Below are 27,051 nucleotides of genomic sequence, written 5' to 3' on the forward strand. Positions count from 1 at the left end.
TGTATAGGCAACCCATGTTGCACAGCTGTGTCGTTGCCCTGACTATATACATGATACTGCAAGCTGGCATGTAAATGCATACACATGGTACTTTTTAAGATTATTTTTTTTTATATATTTATTATTATTATTATTATTATTATTATTAATCCGTTCATATTTTATTTTGTTCATGATGTTTTGGCGACCGCCAGAAATTTGCTGTTGTGCACCACTGGTTTAAAGCATAATGTTTCTCACATAACCGTTTGTTTTCTTTCTTGTGGCTGTTAACACAGAAACTAATAACTAGCTCCGTGTTTTTAAACCGGGGGTTCCTCAGCCTTGGGTTCTCCTGGCTTCCTGCCATTTTCAGGTAATGTGACAATTGTACCAAATACAGAAGAATTCACAATGCATCTGATCTCAGACTCGCTGTTAGCGAGGGTCGGGATTCTGCATAATTTCACATAGGGTTCCTTAACGAAAAATATTTTGGAAACCACTACCTAGATAAATAAACATGGGAATAGATATTAAATCAGACCGTGTTTGTTGAACATCTTAGGTACTGTACACACTGTGGCTGATCTGTCATTTCACGATTCAGATTGTACTCTCTTTTGGGCTTAAATAAAAGTCCAGTGTAATCCGTGTCACAAAATCCATGCTGAGCTCTGCTAATATCAAGCAGTGTGATCAGAGGGATCCAAGGTTTACAGGCTCAACACTTCTGAGAGAACCTTTTGCCTTTGGCATTTTAAGTCTCATGCCTTCAGTTTGCCTCTTAATCCCTTCACTGCTTCAGGCACCATTTATTTGGTAGTGGCAGATTCATGCTAGATCTTTAAAAATACAAAAAAACTTGTATGGACTAGAATTGCAAGACAATACTTTATTGAAGGGGTAGTAGATGCTATAAACACTCAAATAATGACTTGGGAGGAGGGCTGAATGTCCCGTACCTGCCACACATTTAACCTGTAACCTTGAGACAATTCTGATGAAATGCGCACTTACCCATATAACCCCTCATCGCTCTGCCACGTGATAATGTTTTAAATGTAGGCCGAAGTGCCATTTATAACATGGCGCAATAAAAGGGGAATGCTGTGGCTTTGTCGGAGAAATCACCAATGACGAAAGTGCAGCCATTCCTACCATGTAGAAATGATGTGAAGTTTTCCGTAAGGAGCCCTACGTTTTCGGAATATTTTGCAATGCTACAATAAAGAGTGGGATCATGATCAGAAATGCAAAGGATTTGCAATCTGTATTTTGAAAGCAAGTGATGTTTCATTGGTCCCTTCAAACAGCAATACAGCTAATATGGTTTTCTTGAATAGTCGCTATTATGTTGGCTCAGACGCTGAATACATGGGACCTTTGGAGGGGAGGGTTCAAATTTACTCCATCTGACCTCCCCAGATCCTTTAAGTAAACCTCGTATGAACAAATACTGAAAATCCGAATGCTACGTCCACTGTGACAAAAATACATAGTGAATTACTTCAATATTCTCTTGAGTAAGGGTCATGTAGTTAAACCCTTTGGCCAAAGAGTTATAAGCCTGCGAGCCACGTCAAGGGATGACCAGTAAGCAGGTCCTAACACGAACACTGAAAATTCTCATTTACTGTTACTGGAGAGAGAATGACCACAGTGGGTCTGGCCACACAGGAACATGAAAAATCCTGCTACTTAAAAAATGGGGTGGGGTAGGGTGAGCTTAAACCCTGGGAGGAGGGGCCACTAAGCTCAGGACCCCAATCCCAGCAAGCTCAGGACCCCAAAACCCACCACATCACTTATTATATATAATATATCTCAAAAGGAGAGCTACTGAGCGTGGCCAAATGTTTACAGTACAGCAAAAGACAGAGAAGCCCAATGCTACATCCAATGTGACAAAAATACATAGTGAATTACTTCAGTATTTTCTTGCGTAAGGGTAATTTAGTTAAACCTCGTATCTCCTCAGATGTTCCAGCAACCTGATGTGTTTTGTGTTCATAATAATACACAAGTAACGTGTCTTGTGTATGTAAGTAACATTCATGGGGTTGTAATGGTAGTTCAATGGGGGAATGGCTCGGGGGCTCAATTAGTATACGGAATATATCATGTTATGTGAATAATCACCTCACTAGTGGAGATGTAATGGGGTATGCGAGAGTAAGCGGTGAAGCAGCTGCAGGGCTTTCAAATTTGGGGGTTAAAAGATTTCTTGATGGAAGTTTTAATAGCTTGTGTATTGTAACATTGGAATATAGCAAAAGCAGGAGGGAGGACATTGCGTTTTACGGCTGAATCAATCCATTTATTGAGTTATTCAGATCATGCTTTGGGCAGAGCCGTCTATCAGATAAATAGCAACAGTCTCCTTTAAAAACATATGCATTTGATTTCCTAGTTTAGTGTTCCATCCCACTACCAACACCCTGCTTGGCAACTTTGCAGATCAACACAACTGTTTCAAATGCATTTCTGCCGAGAAGTGGAAATGAATACTGTACAGTCTTGTTGTAGTGTTGAGCAGGTAAACAGTTTAACATGATTTATCTTCAACAAATTCAGATTAAAGCAGAAGGAAAGCACATGAAGAAAATGATTCCAATATACCAGGTGCACGTTGAAGTAGGAAAATAAGGCAGTGCACTGCCAGAGGTAACAGAAGGAGGCTCACGGTTTGTAGCAAAAAAAAGTTAATTGTTACATTAAAAAAAAGTGGACAAAACGGTCCCCCCTAAGCCGCAGCAGGGGTCCACCAACGCGTTTCGGGCAGTATGCCCTTTATCAAGGTGGACTGCACTGCCTTATTTTCCTACCTGTTCCTGCTGCTTACCTGGGAGATTGCACGCCTAAGAAAATTCTGATGTTGGATACTCCAGGAGAAACTGAGTGGGTGCACTTTATGGGTCGCTGTACCCTTTCTTTCTCCTTTGATTAATGGGACTTTGGTCTGTACTACTTATTTATGGTGCCGCTGGCATTAGGTACTAGTCCCCTAACCCTATTAAGGCTTCGTTATGCTATATGCTTATATGGAAGGAGTTCATCCCAACTGCAGTTTATTATTTCAAACAGGACTTGTTTTTTCTGATGCATTGGTTTTCTACACAAGCATGTTGAAGTAGAACATACAAGATGTGTGTTCCTTCCAGGGCACAGTGTTTTGAGATTTTTTTTTTTTTTTTCATTTTAATATAGGCAGCCTTGGATTCCCTTTTTATTGAAAGCTAATTACCTAAGCTGCCGATCGATTGGTTCTCCCGTGATCGATCAGCAAAGATCCTGCTTCCCAGGGTTCACTAAATGGCTGCCTTTTTGTTTCTAATCAATCCTTCAGTCAGTGTAACTCAGCAGCTACAATATATTCATATATTACTAAGGCAACCGTATCTATTGTTAGTTTGCAGCTTAAACTGCAGTGAATATTGGCAACAAATGATTATAAACCGGAAAGTGTTACAATGATCTTGCACTGCTGATCTTGCATCTTGTGTGCTAGTATGGAAAATAGCTGAAGCGCTCAAATGCAGGTATATCTCAAAATGATAATAAGCCAGACCACTGTACCAGGGTACTAACAATTGATATAGTACCTATTGTGTCATATAATGGGTACTATCCTCCTGAAGACAGGTGGTGTGTGGTGCAACCCACTCACCATCAGTCTCATTGGCAGGTTCCCCTGAAAAATATGCAAATACTCACATCCTGGTAGGGCAGGCAGGCAGGCTGTGCAACTACTCAATGCAATACAGGGAAAAGGGAGGCCAAAAAGCGCACCAGCACAAACGGAGCAGGAAGAACCCAAGACAAAAAAATGATTAAAAGGGCACTTTAATGTGGCAAAAGACCCATCCAATGCATTTCGAACGTCGCAGCGTTCTTTTTCTTTTTGCCACATTAAAGTGCCCTTTTAATCATTTTTTTGTCTTGGGTTCTTCCTGCTCCGTTTGTGCTGGTGCGCTTTTTGGTCTCCCTTTTCCCTATCTTGTGTGCTAGACCTGCTATAGCAATCAAAGCCTGCTCAATATATTAAAACATTAAAATGGCATTAAGAGTTGATTTTGAAATGAAAAATGGTAGTAAGTATCATCTGATACTACAGAAGTGTTTAAAATAACAAAACAAAAACACATGTTGGATATTGCTTGGATTGCTCCTTTTTTGAAAGAAGATATTCAGTGGACATACAAATTGACACACTGTCTCTAAGGCTGCAGCCAGGGTGCCTTCTTGCCTGCGGAGACTGAGGGAAAGCGGGTGCTTTCCCTGGCCTGTGTCGGGGGGCGGGCCAGTGACATCACGGAGCTGGTTCACCCTCATTGGGCGAACCGCTCACGTGGCCGGCCCTGCGCTCCGGCAAGCAGGAAAATTTAAAATTTTCCTACGGCCTACGCTTCCGCAAGCGTGCGGAAGCGTGCGCGAGCCCCTACTAAAGCCGCTCTCATTGCGGCTGCAGGGGCTCACTGGTAAGCACCAGCGCGCCTAAGCGCTGACCATGCCCGAGGCCTTAGGCTACAGCCCCAGTCACTCCGCTTGCACTGAAGCCATAGCTAAAGTAACATTATCTATTACAGTTTACAGCTCAAACTGCTGGGAACATTGGTAACAAATGGTTACAAAGATCTTGCACTGCTGGGGAGGTGGGCTAAAACCTGGTTACTTTTACAGACTCTAAGTCAGACAATCTATCGCAAAGCCCAAGATTTTTACTAATAAATGTTGACCGCTTTAAACTTTGTCAGGTTGTCACATAATGTTTGATCAGACTGATGGGTCTCTTACTACAGGGGGGCGTCAACTCCAGTCTTCAAGACACCCTGCCCCACCCCCAACAGGTCACGTTTTAAAGATATCCTTGCGTTGGCTCAGTTGAAGACTGAACCACTGATTGAGCCACCTGGACTGCAGTTGGGCCCTCTCCCCACCCCCACCCCCCTCCCCCTGGGGGTGGAGGGCTCTTGTCTACTTGTTTTTTTTTTTTTTTTACCTACGGAAGTTGCAAACAATTTCCATGTTTTAGGGGGGGGCACATTGAACGGGCTCTATCTTTTATTGAGCTGTTGCAGAATATTTGGTGACCTCCCATGACTGTATATGGTAATTTGACAGATGAAAAACCCCCAAAAAATCAACATATTTAAGTTTATAGAGATGCAGAATCCCAGTGGTAAAGGAATCTGGTATAATTGTCTAAAGTAGGAGATCGGGTGCCAGCTTTTTACTTTATATCAATTTAATTTTTTCTTGGGCAGGCCTTCATGTAATTTGAATCGTGCGGCATGTTTTCATGTATACCAAGAAGTTAGCAGGTAGTTGGGATCGTATATAAAAAAATAAAAGTAAGTATTGAACGAATATAGATATGTACATGAATTATACACACAATCAAAAATAGCTTGTGCTATTAAGATTTTCTTTAAACGTTGCCTGGGGTTATTTATTTTTATCCCATAGAGTCTGCATTGAAGATATTAACAGAATGCAGTCCTGTTTTCTTTCCGTTGGTTAATGCATATGGATCTGTCTTGCTGTGTAATAACGCTTGTGAAAAGCAGCAAGTCAGCTCTGTCTAAACAGAATTGACACAAACACAAGCTGTTTTTGATGCTTCGTCATTCACTGCGTGTTGGCAAAATTATGAAAATGCTCAGCGTTTCCTTGTAGCTTCACCAGGTGAGCAGAATGCATTCTGCACAGGGCTGCATTTTTAGTGGAATTTGGTATGACGTGCACATACAAATGTCTCAGCCCCACCCAGGACAAGAGAGAACTAGTAGAATTGATTTATTATATTGATTTTAAATGTAAGTGATTAGGGCTTAGAGAGATGGGGGGGGGGGGGGATTTTTACTTGGCGTTGTACTCACTGACTTTAAGGCATTGGATCTATGAAAGTGTCTGCGGGATGCAGGATAATCAGTTATATTCTTATTCAGAAGTGCTCTGAGCAATAGACTTTGAGCACTGTATGGTGCGATAACATGATTGAAAATATTCCTATTTTTAACTAGCTCATGGTACAGTGGTGATTGAGCACTGTACGTACATGTGGAAGGTTACAAGGTACATTTTCATATAGGTAGCCAAGTTCTTTATTAGATCGGAGGATATATGTTAGAATTTGAGAAGTTAGAACCCCCACAAATCTACCTTTTTACACAACTGCACAAACAGTAACGGTATATACAGTGTAACTTGCTAGGAGCGGCTCCCCGTCATTGGAAGACGACTGCTAGCTCCTTTTCCGTATCAATCGCCTTATAGACATGGCATCGCATGTATTAATATTATCAATATTCTATTGAAACCTCTCGGTCCTTGAACTTTGACAGCTATATCCATATGATCTGGGGCTGTGAAGAAAGATCAGTAAAGCAAGGAGTAGACGCTGAGATTTAAAAGTGGGTGAGGAGCAGAGAAACCTTGAGGAATTCACCACTGACAGATCGTTACTCAACAGATGGCACTGTGCTCTTCCCCACGCTGGCTTAACATCTTGTCTTCTCATACATCTTCTGCCTCTTCCTTTTGGCTTTTCTTTTTCATTTAACTTACTATGTCCTTTCAGTAAATTTTTGTTTTTTAAATGTCTGTTATTAAATGTTGCTAGTAGTCACATTGGTCCCAGGAAGAGAATATGATCTCTAAACTGAAGAGAAAATTAATTTGAAACAGGATTGTGGATACATGACCCACTATGGAAACGTTTAACACTTGCAGCACATGCTACGTAGGGTGTCTAGTATTGAACCGGACTGTCCTGTATTTGGACACTGTCCAGTAAAAAATATACGGCTGCACATGTATGTGTCTGGTATTACCTCTTTGGGGTCTGCGGGTTTATCCAAGCAGGGAAAGAACAGAGCTGCTGCTAGGGGCAGCTTCCTCCATCCTGGTTGGCTACATTACCCAGGAGAAGCCAGTCAGGAGGAGGTGTCAGAAGCCTGCAGGTGTGGCCAACTAGAGGAGGAAACGGCATGGAGCGGGGAAGTGTGTGTGTGTGTGTGTGTGTGTGTGTGTGTGTGTGTCTCTCGAGCGTGCCACACCTTTCACCATGGTGTCCAGTATTTTTGGAGAAGCCACCTGGCATCCCTAATGCTATAGGAAGGGGTCTATGCAGCCCTATGCACACCTTTTATCTGTATGTATGTTTTAATTGCAGGGAAGGCATTGCAACTTTCAATTAGACGACAGATTTGTGTGTGTCTTAGACTTTCTTGAATGCATAGGCTACTTGTGCTTGCCACAGAGTAAATGTAAATAAATCTGTCTGTAATACATTTCTTGGGATACTTTAACTCTGCTAATATCTTGGGATCATTTTGTTAATTTCTTTGAAGTATTATAATTATGGGAATGTGAAATACAAGTGGTTTAAAGTGTTTTTTTTTTTCCATCAGTAAGCTTTCTTAATACAGCTGTTTTGTATAAACGTTTGTTTCTTTTTTAGAAGATTGTTGTCACATCTGTTAAGATGGCAGCTGCATACATTGTAAGCCTCCAGTAACAGCTGTTATGTAATATACAGTAGCATATGGTGGGGCAGTAACAAAAAAAACTCCCCGGGATAAATCCCCAATAGAAAGCGTCTAAAGGCTTCAAAAACGGTTTTCGGTAATTTATTATGAAATGTAATTCTTATAAAAATACATCACATTATTAATGTAGAAGTGCAGCAGTGACTGGAGGGGAGAGGAAGTGGAACCTCTGACCCCCGCAAGTGGCAGACTGTAATACCGCCTGCTGGGATCACGGTGTAGGAGTATCGCGTTACCGCAGTGTTGCTATCCTACCGGTATTGCCCAACCCTAGCACCGTATTTTTCTCTGGTTATGACTGAGTTTTGCCTACATATACTAGTTTTTTACTTTTCCCATAGATGTTGTTTATTACAGAATTAGAACCCAGGGGACCTACGTAGCAGACTTGCACTTATTTTAGGGCCAGGTCCCCCCAGTTCGTGATGCATACGGGTGTTTCCTTCCCTTTAGGGAAGTCCTAGGTTTGTTTTAGGATTGATTTATTATTAAGTCAATAACAGTCAAAACTACATTATAGATTTAAAAAAAAAGATAAAATGAGAAAAATCATTCAAATCAGTCCCCCGAATTGGCAGGATATCTGCTTTTAATAGTCAACACAATTGTATCATGACTGAAATTTTGAAGGATGACCGTAGATTATAAAATGTGTCCACTTAACTACTTGAATAATAAATACTGTTGCTAATGTTTTTTCTCAGCTGTTGAAGAATCGGAGAGTGACATTTACATGCGCTTCATGAAATCGCACAAGTGTTACGACATTGTTCCAACCAGCTCAAAACTTGTTGTATTTGACACTACATTACAAGTAAGTACAGTTTTTGACACCCTTTTTTACTGATGGTGTGCTATAATGATAATGCATCTGTAAGCCTGTGAGATGAGAACTGATTGAGGTGCTTCTAATGCTGAACATGGTGTGTCTTGATAGTATTAGGCCTTCAGTAGATAAGTAGCCTGAAATACACTTTATTGTTAATGAGGTTACTCTGCATCTTTGCTCCATGTCATATCCATGTGTAATACATGTACAGTATATGTAAAACAAACCATGCACACCGTCTTACTCCAGTGTTGCTATTTGCTAATTGTTCAACCAAGAGAAGTAGGAGATGGTGATGGAACTCTGAGCTGTCACCGTGCTATGAACAGCCCGGTGACAGAAACACATCTACAAACGCATTCAAACCAACCTACAAACGCATTCAAACCAACCTACAAACACATTCAAACCAACCTACAAGCACATTCAAACCAACCTACAAACACATTCAAACCAACCTACAAACACATTCAAACCAACCTACAAACACATTCAAACCAACCTACAAACACATTCAAACCAACATACAAACACATTCAAAGCAACCCTCTAGTGCTGTCCTATATTTCACAAACCTATTACATTACATGGATATTTTTTTTTGCTACAGGAGCGTGCATTTCACCTATTATGCACAATTTCAACATTTCTATTGTAAGTATGTCACCGCAATTTATCCTACTAGTAAATGCTGCAAGTACACTCCTATGGCTGCGCTTATAGCGCCGGTGACATGTCGTTGGAAAAATCAAATTGACTTGACTTCCGGCGATCGCGACCAATCCGTCACGTCGCTTCTACCATAAGCGTGTGCGACGGCGGCAATACATTTGTTTTGCCGCGAGGTCGCCGGCACTATAAGCGCAGCCTAAGTCACAGCATTTCTGTACCAAGCAGTAGTACTATCTGAGCTTGTTGCAGCAACATAAGGAACTTTAGATAAAAATGTCACACTTCCAAATTGATACACAAAATAAATCCGAAAAATACAAGAGCTTTTCAAACCAGCCACTCTAGGTTCAGAAAACAACCAAACAATCAAACAATCACACACCACAAGCACGCTGTCACACCAGCAGTCGGAACACATCCAAAAACACACATACGTAAAAAAAATTTAATCAGTTGCATATATTGGATATATGATGGTTGGGCACTATATACAAGAGGGGTGCTCAACTCCGCTCCCCAGACTGATTGAGCCTGTGCTGAAGCAGGGATATCCTGAAAACCTGACCGGTTGGGTGGGGGGGTGACTGGAGTTGAGAACCCCTGCCATACAGTATGAATTCTTTATTTACACACACACGTTGTGAGGTTACCTAGGCTGGCGATGAATGATAGGAAAGGTCACAAATGTATATAACTAGGGGGAGAGAGAGCCAAATAACTGTATATACATTCAATTTTGTTTTTATGAAGGCTAAAACCAATGACATTAGCTAGAAATGTCACTGTTTTAAATGATGTTGAAGTGTGTGTGTGTGTGTGTGTGTTTAATTAAACCATTAAACAAAATGAGTAAGTTGTTGAAGGTACTATATGATTGGCATGCCTCAGTTCAAAGCAGTATAGAGAAACGCAAAACGAAACAAGGAGGGATATATTGGGGGGAGAAGTGGGGAAATGGCCATATGTGCTTTATACAATGGAATATTGGTGCGAGTCATCGATATAAACAGGGGTGTCTGGGAGGGCTCAAGTCAGAAAGGAGCTCACTCTGGAATGTGAAGTTTTATGCCATGGCAGCCAAAGACCCCAAAGCTTGTAAAAGTAGGTCATGTGTATTTAAGGAAACGTGATCTTTTTCATTAACCATATAATTAATACTTGAGTTTGAACTTGTACATAATTTGGGAAAAATAAATAGTGGGTATATCTTTGCAGTGCCTCTTGTAAATCTTTGTCAAAAATCATTTTTTAAGACAATGTGCTACATTAGATAATGAAACTAAAAGATCAACTATAATCTTTTTTAAGTGCATATCAACCTCCCAAGTGTTCGAGTCCAGCAATGTATTGCAAATCAATGTGTAGCAGGCCTATCGATGCGTGAATATAGCTTGGCTAGATAGGACGGCGTCTTGACAAAAATACAAATATTTATGGTGGAAAATCATGAGAAAATCAATGATAAGCAGTTGAGAAGAACTAAGTGCCGGAGGCAGTCATTAATGCGGGAAACCGTATTGGCTGATGTAGAAAGAAGAAAATTAAGGGCATGGCTTCGAAGTTTCCCATAGAGCAGGGGCAGCTTCCCATGTCCCCAGAGAGGAAACACCAGAGCAGAACATCCCAGGCCATGTACTGTAGGATTGAGATATTCAGGTCAAGTAGAACTATTTTTGCTAATGACACAACATAGCAATTTTGTGTACTATTGCCTTGCTCACTCAGTCTCTTTCAGACATTTTCTCATATTTGGGAGCAATACTGTAGACCCTAATCTGCTGTTAGAAGTTGACTCAAAGCACATTATAAATAGTCTAGTTATTTCGTGGTTTTTGTTTTTGTTTTACTGCTTACGTCAAACAATGGCTTGTGCTTGGGAACCGTTCAGTACCCAGCATGTGTACATCCTCTGGTTCTCAAATCATTGCAGGAAACCAGCTTCCTGCTGGTTGGTTTGTGAAACATAGTTGTTGCACAAACTATTCTATCAAAATGAAAATATATACATATGTATATCTTTATATAGCACCCGCAGCTGTACTTGGTACTTTACAAAGAGACAATACAGTACAGGGAATTGTAATACAATAAGTGCAACAAAGTTGGAACGTAGGAAAGGAAATCCCTTTCCCAGGGAGCTTACAATCTAAGGCCTCGGGCATGGTGCCTCGGGCCGCGCTGATCAGCCCTCCTGCTCTGCCTCGCCTGCTCAAACTGGAGCTTTTTTGTGTCCTGGCAGGCGAGGCAGTGAGTGCGCTTTGGGGGCGGTGCATAAGCGGGGCGGGAGGCAGGGCTAGTCCCTCGCTCCCATTGGATGTGAGCGGTCACGTGACCGCTCTTCCGCTTCCCTGAGCGGCAAATTTTAAATTTGCCTGTCTCGCCAAAATACCTGAGCCTCCGCACGCATGCGGAAGCAGCTGCTAAAGCTGCGCTGATGACAGATACAGGGCTCACCCTACTATGTCCCAGGCCTAAAGGGTATGTTGGGAGACTTGCAGACACAGGTGAGGGAATAAGGGCAGTAGACTTCAGGGCTTGGCCACAATGGGTGGTATGAGTGACTGACTGGGTGTGGCACAGGAGCCATGATTCAAGGCTATTGAATGTTTCATGTAAGAGGTGAGTTTTGAGTTTGACTTAAAGGTCTGGAGAGAAGGTGCTTGGTGTATATTGTGTGAGGGAGTTCCACATGTGAGGGGGAGAGGGGGGGGTAGATCAAAGCTGATATGTAGGAAAGAGCAGATGGGTGGAGAGTCTTGAAATTAAGAAGAACTGTGTGGGTGATCTGAAATTTGATGGGAAACCAGGAGAGGGATTTAAAGAGGTGAGCAGAGATTATTTTGAGTGAAATTATTGTAGATGCAGAATTTTTGATTTGATTTGCAAAGGTGAAAGTTGTGAGGCAGGGAGGCCTGTTAGCAGTAAGTTACAGTAATCCAGGTGGGAGAGGATATGGGCATGCATTAGAGTTATAGCAGTAGATTGACAGAGGAAAGGGTGGATTTTGGCCATACCGTGAAAAGAAATGGGAAAGGGTCAAATATCACTCCTAGGCAACGTGCTTTTGGCGACAGGATAGATAGTAGTACCGTTTCCTGCGATGTAAAAAGAAAAAGTAGGTCAAATTTAGGGAGACATAATAGGAGCTCGGTTTTAGACATTAAGTTTAAGGCCGTGGAGCACCATCAACAAGGATATAGGCATTCACCATAGCCCTATATTTCATTCACAGTGATGTTTTAGTGAATAATTACAATTATTACGTAATTCATAATATAAAATAAATGTAGGAGCACAGATTTCAAAGTGAGATTAAAAAAACAGTCCACTGTATAGTCCTACAAAATTAGGCCCCGAGGATGGGTGTCTCGGGGAGTAAAGGCAATGACACAGAGTTTGAATCAGGGGAACCGGGTTCAATTCCTGGTGTCGGCTCCTTGTGACCTTGTCAAATCACATTCTCTCACTGTGCCTCGGCACCAAAAAATAGATTGTAAACTCTACGGGGAGGAGACTGTCTGTAAAATAAATAAATAATTGTGTTCTGCGTGCTACATTCGAAGTGCTTTGAGTCCCATTGGGAGAAAAGAGCTATATGAAATAAAGTTCTTGTTAGTAAATCCAGGTACAGCTGTCATTTCAAGTCCCAAGGTTCCTATAGCAATGTCATCTTCGCAAGGTAACAGGGTACTCCTGGAATAGAAGAAAAAAGACCTATATAGTGAAGTGTATTCTGTAGAACGGAGGTTATCAACCCCTGAAGGATTTGTAAAACGTCAGGGCATCCCTGCTGTATAGACTGTGCTCCTCACGTACACACAACACACTGGCCCTCTTTTTTTAAAGTGCACACCCCCACCAAACTCTCCCACCTCTTACCTGCACATTCTCTCTCTCTCTCTCTCACATTGAATTAGAGACTGCAGAGAAGAGCCACCACATTAATAAAGGGGGTGAATAATCTGATTTACGAGGAGAGGCTAGCTCATTTAGATTCTTTTACATTAGAAAAGAGATGTCTAAAAAGGCATTGATAACTATATACAAATATTTGTATAGGAACAGCTTTCAAAACAACTTCACCCCAGGGGCAGTACTAATGACATAGAGCCATCCCTTAAGGTTGGAGGAAAATCTATTTCACTGGCAACAAAGGAAAGGATTCTTTACAGAAAGGACAGTTTCAATATGGAATTTATTATCCATGGAGACTGTGATGGCAGATACAATAGATACCTTCACATAAAGGTTGGACATCTTTTTGGAAAGGTATACAGGGATATACCAAATAAGTAAACCTGGGAAGGATGTTGATACAGGGAGTAATCTGATTGCCAGAATTTGGAGTTGGAAAGGAATTTATTTTTCCCCTTATGAGACCGCATTGGATAATATTTCACATTTATACCCCCTGTTCACACCACAATCACCCTCTTTCTTAATCAAAAATACCGCAATCACCCCACTCAAAGCACTAACCGCCTTCTCCTCGCACACAACCCTCCTTCACTTTTCCCACCCCCCTTCCCACACACCTCAAATGTGTCAGCTGCCCAGCAACTGCATCTGTCGATGAAGAGGCTCGTCTCTCTCCTGTGCCAGGCTGAGAGTCGAGAGGCAGGTTGCAGCATGGGTTGTCAGGCTGAGTAGCCTCAAGATTGCAGCACACCAGAGTTCTGCAGCATCCTGGCTGAGAAAGTGTTGACTCCTAGAAGATATGATACACTCACATTTATATAAGTACAGGCAGAGTAGCTTTCCCACCTTGATATTGGTTCAATCTCTGGCATTCTTTCTCTCTGATTCTAGTCTCGCTCCCTCTGGGAACAGCTGTGTGGATCAGTGGACCTTCTAAGATGATAGCACTGCTGCAGACTGGGTACTCCTTGGTTTGCAATGATTGTTGATCTGGGGCACTGCTGTTCCCCACTGCTGCTCTCAGGTGCTTCTGTCCTCTGGTGGCAGGTCATCTTTCACAGTGGCAGTTATATATCCTGCTTGCCATTGTTTAATGTACTGAAGGAAGGCTGCCAGTCGGTGGTGGAATATAGTCCGCTTCTCACTTTCTTCCCTAATACATTGCGCCTTGTAATGGCTTCTTCTGGGGGATTGATCTCTCTGGTGGGTTGTAATATGTTCCAAAGCCATAAAATGAAGCCCCTAGACAAGAATTTTGGCTCCGAGGTGCAAACAGGATAACTGCGTCTCTGAAATGCTGTATCTTGCTTTGCCTGGGGGCAAATAATGATATTTGCCCCCATACACAAGTAGTTAATTTGTAGAAGAAATTGAAGGAATTCGCTTTTACTGCCAATGCTTAAGAGGAGGGTACCATGTTAGCCTGTAGAGTAGACAGCAAATACGGCTTTTGTAATAAACGGGCGAAATGAAACCTTTAAAGGCTAACTGAAAGATTTAAGAGTCCAAACTTTCAGGACCACTGCAATCCTTACTTCAGGCATGTTACAACAGTGTCATGCAAATAGTTATTGTCGCGTAGAATTTCGTCAAATCTAGTAAATGTGTAGAATACTTTTATAGAGGATCATGTGACCTGTATCCCTTATTCCAAATGTTTGCATTTCAGTTTATATTAAGTTTTTCCTGTCTGTGTTGACATTTCCCTTCAATACGGTGACTCGTGTGTGTGCTGCAGAAATGTTCTCTCATTGAAATAGTTTCACTCTAACTTAAAATGTTACTAATTATGCCAGCTACTTAAGAAAATACATTCGATCCGGTGAGGGAGCATGCAGTGAAAATGAGGGCTAAAGGAGTAACTCGGGAGGGAAGGCATTAACTTTGCAAACAATGAATCTGGGGAGTGGTTCAAATCCCTGTCTCGGCTCCTTGTGACCTTGGGCAAGACATGTTATCTCCCTGTGCCTCAGACACGAAAACATGCTTTGTGAGCTCGTCTGGGCTGGGACTGTTTGTAAAATTCCAGCACGCTATGTTTGTGAAGCGTGTGGAGTCCCATTAGGAGGAAAGTGACATGTGACATAGCAGCTGTTGTGTTGAGGTGAAAATATGAAATAGCGAGAGGACTATACATCTTCAGCCTACGGCTAGGTCCCCGCTGCCTGCTGCGCTGGGACAAGAGCCACCCCTCAATGGGGCCGGGCCCGTTACCCACCTTGCCTGCCTCGTTGTGTGAACAGATTTCTCTGAAGGCAGGAAATCTGTGCTCACAACTTAGATGGAGCACCGGCCACGCCCCCGGCAGTTCAGCCAATGGGGGCGAACCTGCTGGGTGATGTCATGGCCACACGCCCAGACAAGCCCCCCGTCTTTTCCCCTGCAGCTCACCGGGGATCTCGGCTGTACGGGCTGGCAGGCGCGCGTGCAGTGCCGACACCGGGGCCTCAGTCTACTGAAGTCTCTTGTGTTCACCAACATCTACTGTCCTTTATGGTAGCGGGTTGAGGCTGCCTGTCCCAGTGTTCCCCTAACGTTAAAGGGTAAACCACAAATATTGGTTACCTTGGTGAGTCAGATGTCTGCAAGTGGGAGGTAGACACCTTATCAACATATCCAACCAAACAGATATCTGTCAGTATGGTCATGTTTAACATTCCTATGAGGAGATGTAGCTTAAGGCCTTGTCCAGGGTGGTGCTGAGCGGGCGGGTGTGCTCACGCTGGCTGCGATGAAACACATTGCTGCAGTGTGTGTGGCCAGCGTGAGCGAGCGCCTGAGCATCCCCGGCGGTTAGCTGCTTGCCGAAGCAAGCAAATTTTTAATCTGCAGCTCGCTAGCGCATTACGTGAGCGGTTCGTCCAATGAGGGCGAACCAGCTCCATGACATCTTGGCTGCTACTCCCCCCCCACCACCCACCCCCCACCCCCCCGCCCCGCGCGTGCACCTAGCCGGCCATTAATCGCCCGGCCGAGTAGGAGCGTGTGACGCCATCGCGCATGAGCGCCAGCGCGCTCGCTCCCTGGCTGGCCGCAGCCTAAGGCTAGAAGTGACTTGAGTATGTACAATACCTTAAATACTTCATATATACATCATCTGAAGGATAGGGAAGGGATAAACATAATACAGTTTTAATTAACACACCGTTTTCAAATGTAGGTAAAATATGTCCCAGTTTATTGCAAAAATTAATTTCCAATGATCTGAAGGTGTAAGGAATGAGGCTGAGGCATTGTCACTAGAGGTGTTTCATTTGTAGACCTTTCAGAAATGGAGCACTGTGATTGGCTGCGGCTGTTGTCGTGTATACACAGCCTGATACACTAAGCTTGGAGATGCCAGAGTTCAGCTTCTGTTTAGCGTCTGTCAGGAATTCAATGTGCGAGACATCCAATTGTCACGTCAGGTATAGGTTTTCCTTACCTAATAAACATATACGGATAGATGTTGGAATTCACTTCTCATCCACAATACCCTTGGCATGAAAGCTGCAATTGGTTGGAGAATTATAGATCCTTGGCTGTTGTAGTAATTTCTCTGCCTCTGAAGTGGATGCGCTTGGTTTGAATCCCAGTGACGGCTTATTCTCATCCTTTATTCCCTTTGCTCCAGGCGTAAATTGAGATGGTAAATTCTAGGCTGCAGGGACGTTTGCATAAAAATGTGTGTTTAGTCACTGTACAATGGGTCTCTCAAAGCACTTCACAATTACATCACAGTGCGCAGGAAGCAGCATTGTGCATAGGATTTTTACAGACACTTATGTTCCCATTCTCACTCAACTACCTGATTAAGGGGCCTCATATTGCCCGGAAGACCTGAAATAAACGAAAATCAATAAACTTAGAAACAATTTACATTGGAAAAAAAAGTGTGTGATTTTTGTTTTGTTTTGTTTGTTTTTTAAAGGTCTTTAAATAGAACGCACTTTTAACCCCTTCGGTGCCTTTTGCTCGTTTTGTAAGTGGCGTTCACTGTGAGCGCTGACCGCGAACTAATCCAAAGGGGAGGAGGATTAATGGTGATTCTTCATCAGTTTTCTAGTCGGGAGACTCCGATAAATAGAGGCCGAAAGATCAATGGGCTTTGTAGTGATAATTAAAGAATTAAACCTGATTGATGCAAATTTTTGCATTTCAGTGGTGAAATGCCACATGTTTCAAAGTGTGGCCCCAATTGTGTGCATTTTATTCCTGCTATTACCCTTGTGCTGGATTAAGTAAGCAAAGTATTTCTTATTTGACTCGCCAGTACTTCCTTTTTTGGTTGTTGCAATTAGTACAGTGGGGAGAGGGAGTGGGGAGACAAATACAGTGTAACCAAACTGAAATGTTACAGTAATATATGTATATAAGGTAAGGAGCTATATGGTATTTATAATATAAGTTTGAGACGTATGTACATTTTATTCCTAGTTCACCTACACTTAAAAATGTGCATTGTGTCAAATAATTAGCAGCTGTGAAGTGATGCGTTTTTTTAATGTAATCTTCACAGGTAAAGAAGGCTTTTTTTGCCCTGGTAGCCAATGGTGTCCGAGCTGCTCCTCTGTGGGAAACGAAAAACCAGAGTTTTGTAGGTGAGTGGATACCACGGAAATGTCAGAATTTGTATGATCTGGGATATTTATACTGTGAATTGCTCATTCATTTTGTTTGTTTTATTTCCTGTAGTATTTAGAAAATTCAGTTTAAAGAGGCAATCCAAGCTGCCCCCCCCCCCCTTTTTAATACAGGCTTGAAGCAAGGGGTTTCTGGAGCTGAACCCCATCCATTTCAGCTTTGGGAACCAACTGCTTATGTATACAACATGGAGGACCAACCGGGAACCAGCTGCTTATGTATACAACATGGAGGACCAACCGGGAACCGGCTGCTTCTGGATATACTTTTCTCCATAGGGGGTGCCGATAGCCACTCCAGGGTTCACTATATGTCTGCTTTTCAAAGCTGCGGGCTAGTGTGAAGCCGTGACATCATCAGGTTCGTCTTCCCATGGCCCCATGTGACGAGGACGTTGAAAACTGCAGGTGATACCGGCACCCCCTTCTGAGCTATTTCCGGAAGCAGTGGGCCCCCGCGGCAGAAATTAATGGGGTTCGGCTCCATAGATCCCCCTACTTCATTCCTATACTAAAGAATGAAGGGGAAAACACAAACACCCAGCTTGGATTGCCTCTTGAACACACAAATGACTGCTTTCTCCTTGTACTTTGCTGATGCTGCATTTTGCCACCATGACAACTATGGATACTTTTAGACTTTAAAATATAACTTTTCCACTTTCTCGTGGTTTTTCTTGTATTTTCTTGGTCATTCTTCTAACATGCTTCAATCTGAGATCCCTCTGAAACTTTCTCAAACGTGGAATATTTGATGTAGCAATCATTAATGTTCTATAAGAATCCAGCACCCTTTCCTCATTCACTGGGGCGTTCCACTGAATGCAGTATAGATTGCCACGTTCTCGGTCATTACAATTGTGCCATTCAAATCTGAGTCTAGTTTTGGGGCCCAAATGTGAAGGCTATTAAATGTGTTTTAGATTACGAAGAGCGTGGCTGTCTGGCACACGTTTCCTCCGTATGACAAAAATATCACCTGCCGGTGCTCACAGATAGAAGGGATAGTCTTAAAATCCCAAGGGAATCACATGAAGGAAACAAAATTCAGGCACACGGGCTTCCGTATAGAAAAATCTATTCCGCAATAGAACTAACGAGGGCCCTCACACTGACACAGCCTGCGTGGCAGTCGAAACGTTAGTTCTATTGCTGAATACATTTTTCTATATTGAAGCCTGTGTGCCTGGATTTTGCTTCCTTTTAGATTACGAAGCAATTGGATTTGTATCTAAGTTTAATAGTGGAATTCAAAGCACACTGTTTCTTGCTCCTTTTCAAAATGAGTTACCTTGAGTATAATTGTAGTTTGCACTTGCAACTAACTAGCTGCTAATTTTAGACCCAGCTGGACATCTGTTGGAAGTGTTTGGTGACGGTTGGAACTGCAGCTCTGATGTGACCTCGAATGTTTGGAGAGGTTCTTGGAAAAAATGTGTTGATTAAAAAGAATGCTTTATTATAAATAATTCATTTGGATTGGCCTAGGCCACGGCTGAGCAACGCCAGTCCTCAAGGGCCACCAACAGGCCAGGTTTTCAGGCTATCCCAGCTTCAGCACAGGTGGCTCAATCAAATACTGAGCCACCTGTGCTGAAGCAGGGATACACTGAAAGCCTGACCTGTTGGTAGCTCTTCAGGACTGGAGTTGCAAACAGCACCACACAAAATAAGCTAGGAAACAGCACCACACAAAATAGACTAATGCCCTGGCCCAGCCTTTCCTTTAGGCCGGGTATTCTGTATGTCTGGTAGACCATGGTTTTTTAACTCCTTATGGTACAACAAATATTCAGCACTCTAGGGATGAGCCTCTGTCATTCCTCAGCACATTAGATGCATCCCCTCATTGCAGATCCTTCTAGATGTACCTTGCAGCTTTTTCACTTGCTGTTGTAGCAGGCGTTATTGCACCTGCTGGTGCGCGCCAGCGAGTGCAATAATGGCGTAGCCCAGACCCTTTTTCTCACGCAGCTAATGCAGACACAGTGGTCTCTGCTCCCACTGTCGCATGTCCCGCGGCAATGCGGGAGCATTAACCCCTGCTACATCTGTACCCGAGGAGTCCGTGGTCCACCATCACAGGCTTTTTGTGCTCAAACTTCTGCTACCAGGGGATCTTCAGTAGCCACGTTTTGTGTCTCTCCGTACTTGTGTGCCCGCTTGAACACCCAGAAATGCCGAAACGGGCGTGCAGCTGCAAATGTATTAAATGCAGTATGTATCATACGCGCACAGCAAAACGGTCCCCGAACAGTGAATATAGAAAAAAATTGAAAATGTATTGAACAAAAAAACCAATGAAATATGTTATTTATTATTTTGTTCTCAATGCGTTTTTTATTTTCTCTAGTTTTGCCATTTGGGTCGTCATTTTGCTGTGCGCTGATATCTTGTGATACGTTTGTAACTCTGCTTCGGGCGGGGTCAGCAACGCATTGAAATACAGAGGGGGTTAATACTTTTGAGGCATTAAAGAAGAAGGCAAATATCTATTAGTTCTATTCCGCAACAGATCACATTTGTAAGCACCCAAACAAACATGTATGATCACTGTATAAACAAAAAAGGAAAAAAACGACGCCTTACAAGTCCATATATGTGAGTCTTTAAAGTCCAATTATGGTGAGAAGTGTCCAGAACTCTTCTAATCCTGCATTACTGTGGCTGCCCGTTCGCTGATTGGCTGTAACGGTGACGCTATCTCCGCCGCAGGGGCTTCTGGGAGTTGTAGTCCTGCTTTTTTACATCAGCAAGACGTCTCCGGACGCTGCGTTCCACTGTGTTTTAAATCCATCTGATAGCAAGGAAGGTTAAATTAACACTTTTCCTTAAGTTCTCCAAACAGTTGAACGCAGAGAAAAAAATAAGATTTTTATAAGTCTTTTTTTCCTTAACCCTGGCTGGATTACAATGTTAAGGTGCCATTTTGGGGGGAATGTTTGTAGTAATAATGTTTGTAGTAATAATGTTTGTAGTAATAACGAGACTTGCAGAACAACGCTGATGGAAGTAAGGAGTATTGGCACACACATTTAGAAATAAGACATCTCCACATTTTTTCCTTGATGGGCACATACAACCCCTTAAAAAAATCCAGAAGCTTTACCATATTCTACTTTTCCACACCACTATTGTATATTTCAACATAATTTATAAACAGTGTAGATTTTGAGGCCTTGAGATATAATTGAGACAGGTTGGAGGTGGAAGCAGCAGACGAGTCTTGAATTGGAAGAGTTTATCATTTTATATGAAGGCCATTGTGTTTGCTTTTAATTAACTGGCTTCATTTCCTTGAATTTGTTTTTCAGGTATGTTAACAATTACAGATTTCATAAACATATTGCATCGATACTACAAGTCCCCTATGGTAAGTAACCCAAGTCCTGTGTATGTAACGAGTAATAAAGCCTTAATGAAAGGAGCTGGATATCCTCATACCTTCCTATTCAAACATGACCAACACAATAACCTGTAAAAAAAAGTTTATTTGTGTAGAAGTTCAGGACGGGGAGGGAATAGTACTGATTTTTTTCTGGAAAGGTTTAGAATGTATTGGGCCATAAGAATTAAATGTTTCAGCTGCACAGATGAGGACTGAACATGGGATTCCTATGTCACAATAAAAAATAAGCATCCATAGTGCTCACTGCTCATCCTTGACTTCTACGTTGGTTAACAGGACTGATGCAGACTTTCCGATGTGTTGGTTAGCACCGTTATGGACTGCTATTATTTATGAATGATTACCTCTTTAATAGGAGTGCCCCGTTGAACCTACCAGTGCTGTCTTACACACCTAGAAGATCTGGAAAGGGTTCACGACTGTTATCCAACTGCCCTGCAAGTCACAACATGCTGCAAATGTTTGTCCTTCTGCAGATGCACTACACATTGTATCCCTAGTAGTAGTATGGAAATCATTGCGCCACACATACTGAGCGGTGATGAGTATAACCGTGAATGAACCATAGGGTGTCTTATGACTTGGCACCACTCATTTAATTTATATTAACTAATTACAGAAGACATTTTTTACACTCTGACAAAATAAATAGAAGCAGGATCTTGGAAAGCTGTGCAGCATAAAATCGATTTAAGTGAAATAGCTTTTTATCCTATGAACATGAATGCTTTACTGTGCTTAGAACTAAATAGAAAAGAGATGTCTGACACCCTTTGGATGTACGTGCGAGAACCTCAATGTATTGCACCTTGTCTGATACTTCATCACGTGTGATGTGTCACTTCCAAATTACATCATTTCTGAAAATTGCTGTCTTTCATTTCTTTAGCCCTATAATTTAATTTATTTGTATATGTTTATTAACATTTGGCACTGTAGTGTGTACCTGTGATCCAGTAATAGAAATTTGTATTTTTTTTTATGGCTACCTTGTATTGAGGTGTTGAGATTTGTACTGTTTTGGGGGCTATGGCTTGTGTTTGAAAGTTTATCCAGGTTAGGTTGAACTATAAAAGTGGATTGCTCAAACTGTCAGTTAATGTACTGCAGAGAGATTTGTTATACTTTCTATAGGTGACTGTAAAGTGGTGTTTTGTGTGCTGCAATTCAGTATTTAATGAGACGGGTCATAATTTCTCACCACCCCCTTATAGAGACTTCTTATGCAATGTGTGGATATGAAAGTTATCATTGGGGTTATTTATAAAAGAGACTTAGATTGCTGCTCTGTGGGGCAGGGGTGCTTTTTCCTATTTCTGAAGCACTTATTCCCATTGTGTTGTAATATGTTGTGTATTGTAATGCGCTATGTACCTGGATGGCACTACATTAATAATGATATATGTACAGTACCAAACAGGGCATTATCACTCAAACTCCTATCGACTTAATGGGATTTTCCATTGATCGTGCCCCTATTGGCTTTATCACAATGGGATGAAAACTCCCCCACAGAGTCAGATTGTTAACACATTTAGCAGATGTGCTGAACGTTACTGATTCCTTCTCGTCTCCCTACAGGTACAGATTTATGAGCTAGAGGAACACAAGATAGAGACATGGAGGGGTAAGAATGCTTTTATATGGAAGGTTTTATTTGTGTTCTTGCTACAAGCTTTCTGGTTTTGGCACTTGGAAATGGGGCAGGAACAGGTAAATAATCTCAGGGGAGGGAAAAGGCAGAAGCAAGGGGAGCACAAATGGGGTTTGTATATCTGTTTGCCTGGGCGTAGCGGTACAGGAGGGAGGGACCCTGAGCGGGGCAGAGAAATGGAAGCGTTGCAAAGATAATGAGCACCGAAATAACGCCTGATTTAAGCAGAACCCAAGAAATCGCTCTTTAGAGATCGATTTTGTTTAAGGTAGGAAATTATTCTACCGTTGAATAAAAATGTCCAATGGTTTGCACCGGTGCATAGATTAACGTTTTAACATTTTTAAGAATGGAATAAATTCACTGATTTGCTTTCCGCGTCCTGAGCATTTACTGTGTGTATATTTTTTTTAACTGTTTTGAACCTTTTTATATATTATACAAAAATAGGGGGGAGGATGGTACAATTCTTATACATTTTTATTTGATCATAAATGTACAATTCAGATGAAATAATATATTTACATGATCAAATTCTGATCTGTTGTAAAGATGCCCAAAGGGATCCAAATCGCACAGAATTTGTAGCATATTTCTTAACCATTCTGAAATTGTGTGTTGAATTCCCACTAATATGTGTTGTCATTCTTTTGTAGAACTGTATTTACAAGAAACATTCAAGCCTTTAGTGAATATATGTCCAGATGCAAGGTACGATTTCTGTTCGATACAATTCCAATTCTTTCATGGAAGGGCCCATCTTGCTTTATTGTTGCTTTTCTTGGAAAGATTATTTGCCACCTTCATTTTGAAAACATTTCCAAAGTAAAAAATAAGCTTGTCTGACACATGAAGTTTATATCTTACCAACTTATTATTTCTTTATGCAATTTTGTAACTATATGTAACTAAAAGTATCGATCTCTGAACAGAAACACTGGTTTTATCCGCAAACTACAATTGGAAAGTTATGACTGATAGTCCGAAGCTATATTTTCAAAGGAGACATGATGTATCGACATTTAACTGTTTAATTTTAAATATCTATAATAGCAATCGCAGAAATACATTTGTAAAACAATGCATATGTAATATGTAAGCTACTGCACTTGTGATGTATCACATCTGGTATCATTAATTCTGCACATTTCATTTTTGTTGCACTAACTCAGATGTTTTGTGCACTTGAAAATGAAGGATATTATTTTTTTTTCCCCCACTGAACCAATGAAGGGTTTTATTCTTTTTAGAAAATAAATTTCTCCTGTGATGGGAAATAAATTGAATAAATGACCCATCTCGTAAACCTTTTGTGCCACTTTCTCCGTCTCTTCTGGTTTTATTACCCTTGTTTTATGTGATGACCACTAATGATCAGTACACCCTCATGGCTAAAAAGGAAATAATTTGAAATGGGGAAAAAAAGGGGGGGAGGGGGGAAAGGGCGACTTGGCAATATTTTAATCTCCGCATTTTTGTATTGATTATTAATATTTAACCATTAATGAGACTTTCAAGCAAAAAAATATGAATAGACCTTTATTCTTTATTTCGGGGAAAGGCCATCTTAAAGAATATTTTACAAACACTGTGATTTTCTTTTCATATATGTTTTCTAAGAGCACTTTTGGCTAGTGCAAATTCCGCTTTCTGCCATGTGCAGGCTGTATGAACATGCAGTTAGTTAAACCAACAGGATGGTAGGACACAGAGAATTGGCGTTAACATCACACAGTATCACCACCAAGGACTCGACATGCCCTTCGTCACCATTTACTGCCTATTCTCCTTTTCTTTCCACCTCTTGCTTCTGTCCTCACTCATCCTCAACTTTTTTGCATTCTTCCACCTGGAACCTCATTAGGCCACATGGAAGCAACCACCGCTAGTTCTGGGTCTCTTCTTGCGAGCTGACCGTATCATGTTATGTTCAGTGCAGCCTGACTCTCCATCCACCCTTGTAACTTCAAGAAACAAAACTTGGGCGGGTTACGGTTTCTTTACCCTGGACCTGTCCCATTTGCTAAATGAGGCTCGTTTTCTAGTTGGCGTGCACGTGCGCTAATGCGCGTGCAGCACACTCACACCCAGCTTCAGCCACAGCCTGCACAGTTTTTTACAACAGATTTAATGCTAAGGCCGCAGCAAAGGGGAGAGAGTGCCTTGTTACGAGGGCTGCCCAGTTTGAGTTGTGCCTGTGTGAATTCTCGCGGTGGGGACCGTGCACCAAGCGCTCTGTGTGCTGCCGCGGCAGGGTGAGTTGCGTGCTCCTCCTGCCCCCGGGATCCCTCCCTGCCGCACTGCGATTGGCTTGGCAGAGTTATGTGGCGCGGCAGCAGCGCGAATATATACATTTTCACATCTTTGCTGTACTCTGCCGGCGCCACCGCTCACTGCCGTGCGCGCGGCCGAAGTGTAGCAGGCCAGGCTAGGCTAGGACACAGACAAATCTAAGTGCCGCGCGCACTATATGACGGACCTGAGGGGCCTTTGCAATGTTACAGGGGGGGCTGAAGGGGTGCATTGTTTTGCCTGTTTGATGCATTTTTAACATCATCTAATTGCTTTTAATGGATCTTTCCACAGCCTCTTTGATGCAGTATATTCACTGATCAAAAACAAAATCCACAGATTGCCCGTTGTGGACCCTGTCAGTGGAAATGCACTTTATATACTTACCCACAAAAGAATTCTGAAGTTCCTCCAACTTTTTGTAAGTAACAGTTTTACATAGGGTACTATTGTATTTTTCTGGGTTCTCTATTTACAAGTCACAGCCTTAAAGATCATCGGCTATACATTGGCAGCAAGAGTCTTTTTTAAAGTATGGTACTTTGGGGGCTATGCATAGAGCTCACTGATGCATGTATGAAGCACTTTGGCATTTGTTAAACTTCTAGGAAATATGTTGTGCAAATTTGTCCGTGTGACACACTGGCCCTTATTCTGCAAGCTGCGATAGCGCAGATCTGGCGGTCTCGCACACTGCCCGAAGGCAGGGTCACTTTCTGTGCGATACCACCTGGGCTATTGCAGCTTGCAGACTGCGGGCCAGAGAGTAATGTACGTAGAAAATAATGTTTGATATCTGTTGGCAAAAGATATCTGTGCCGCCTTAGGCTAAGGCCCCGCTGCCTCAGACCACGCGCCCGCACTGCAGACAGGCGGCGCGTGGAGAGGCACTTGACCGCTATCTGCGGTGTGAAGGGAGCGGGAGTGGGGGGCGTGGTTTAAGCGGAGGGCTGCAGCGGGGGTCTCCCGGGCTGCAGGAGGGCCCTCTGCTGCTCTCCATGCTACTCCCCCCCCTTCCACATGCCCTCTGCTGCTCTCTGTGCAGCTCCCCCCCCCCCCCCCCGGTCCGTCCGTCCGTCCGTTTCTCCCTCCCCCCACACACACACACATACACACTTCCCTCCCCCCCCTACCTTTTTGGAGGTGGGGGAAGCTCTGACAGTTCCAGCCCCCGGCACTGATAGGCTCACCAGCGCACCACGTGACGCGTCGCCGCTTGGGATCACGATCCTCGTGTATCCCCTGCTTGCTGACGCATCACGGTGTGCAGCGAGGAGGGACTGGGGCCGGCTCGGGAGAAACTCGTGTCTGGTGAGTGACGCGCACGCGGCTGCGAGCGCCGCCGGATGCAGCGAGACCCCGGCCTTAGGTGCAAAGTAAAGGGGGAAAATGAGGGGGGCTAGAAAATGTGTGCTTCCAATATATCTTTCTGCATATTAACAGCAAAACACCTTGATATATGAATGCTTACAGACACTTGTTTTATATACTTCAATGAGTCCCCTTAATGTTTTATCACTGGGGAGAGAGCTCGTGTGATACTGCCGATTTTGGTGAATATATAACTATTAGAGTCTCTTTCCTGCTGTTTGACTTAACTGGCACTGTAAAGCCTGTCAATTATTCTGCTTTTTCATTGTTTGGATTATGTTCTGCGAAAGCACTCGCGGTCGGCACAGCACTTTCCTGTATGGATATGGAGAGGTTTAAAGCCATTGGTTGTAAAAAGGAATCCTAACCAGAGAGCTCATAGAAGCATCAAGCAATACAATGAACTTGTAGGGTTATTTCAATTCTTAGTAGAACAGAGTTGGCAGCCCTTTTTTTTGCCCTTTTTCACCATAATAGTGTAGGCTGGTTGTGTATGTTCACGTGCCAGAAACTAAGGCTAGTAAACCGTAGACAATAAAATAATTAAATTAGACAGCGTCTGATAATCATGGGGCAAAAGGTACAGGCAAGTAGATGGGTATGTATACCTTTTTTATTTATATAGCGCCATTTATGTACATACTGCTGTACAGTGACACAATATAACACATAATGGGAATAAGCGCTTGAGACATAAAAGTAACATTAGGAAAAAGGAGTCACCGCCCTGAAGAGCTTACAATCTAAGTGGT

General features: G+C 42.5%; 1 protein-coding gene across 8 annotated transcripts in view; it reads left to right on the forward strand.

Annotated features, from left to right (window-relative positions):
* PRKAG2 (protein kinase AMP-activated non-catalytic subunit gamma 2) overlaps positions 1-27,051 on the forward strand; it is a 354,869-nt gene that overhangs the window by 311,148 nt on the left and 16,670 nt on the right. For all 8 annotated transcript variants that reach the window (XM_075587891.1, XM_075587892.1, XM_075587896.1 and 5 more), the window contains 6 exons: positions 8,237-8,346; positions 17,450-17,531; positions 20,888-20,946; positions 22,564-22,609; positions 23,293-23,347; positions 25,223-25,349. In XM_075587891.1, coding sequence (XP_075444006.1) covers positions 8,237-8,346; positions 17,450-17,531; positions 20,888-20,946; positions 22,564-22,609; positions 23,293-23,347; positions 25,223-25,349 — 479 coding nt within the window. The remainder of the gene's footprint in view (positions 1-8,236; positions 8,347-17,449; positions 17,532-20,887; positions 20,947-22,563; positions 22,610-23,292; positions 23,348-25,222; positions 25,350-27,051) is intronic.

The sequence above is a fragment of the Ascaphus truei genome, chromosome 2 (assembly GCF_040206685.1).
Source record: "Ascaphus truei isolate aAscTru1 chromosome 2, aAscTru1.hap1, whole genome shotgun sequence".
NCBI lineage: Eukaryota > Metazoa > Chordata > Amphibia > Anura > Ascaphidae > Ascaphus > Ascaphus truei.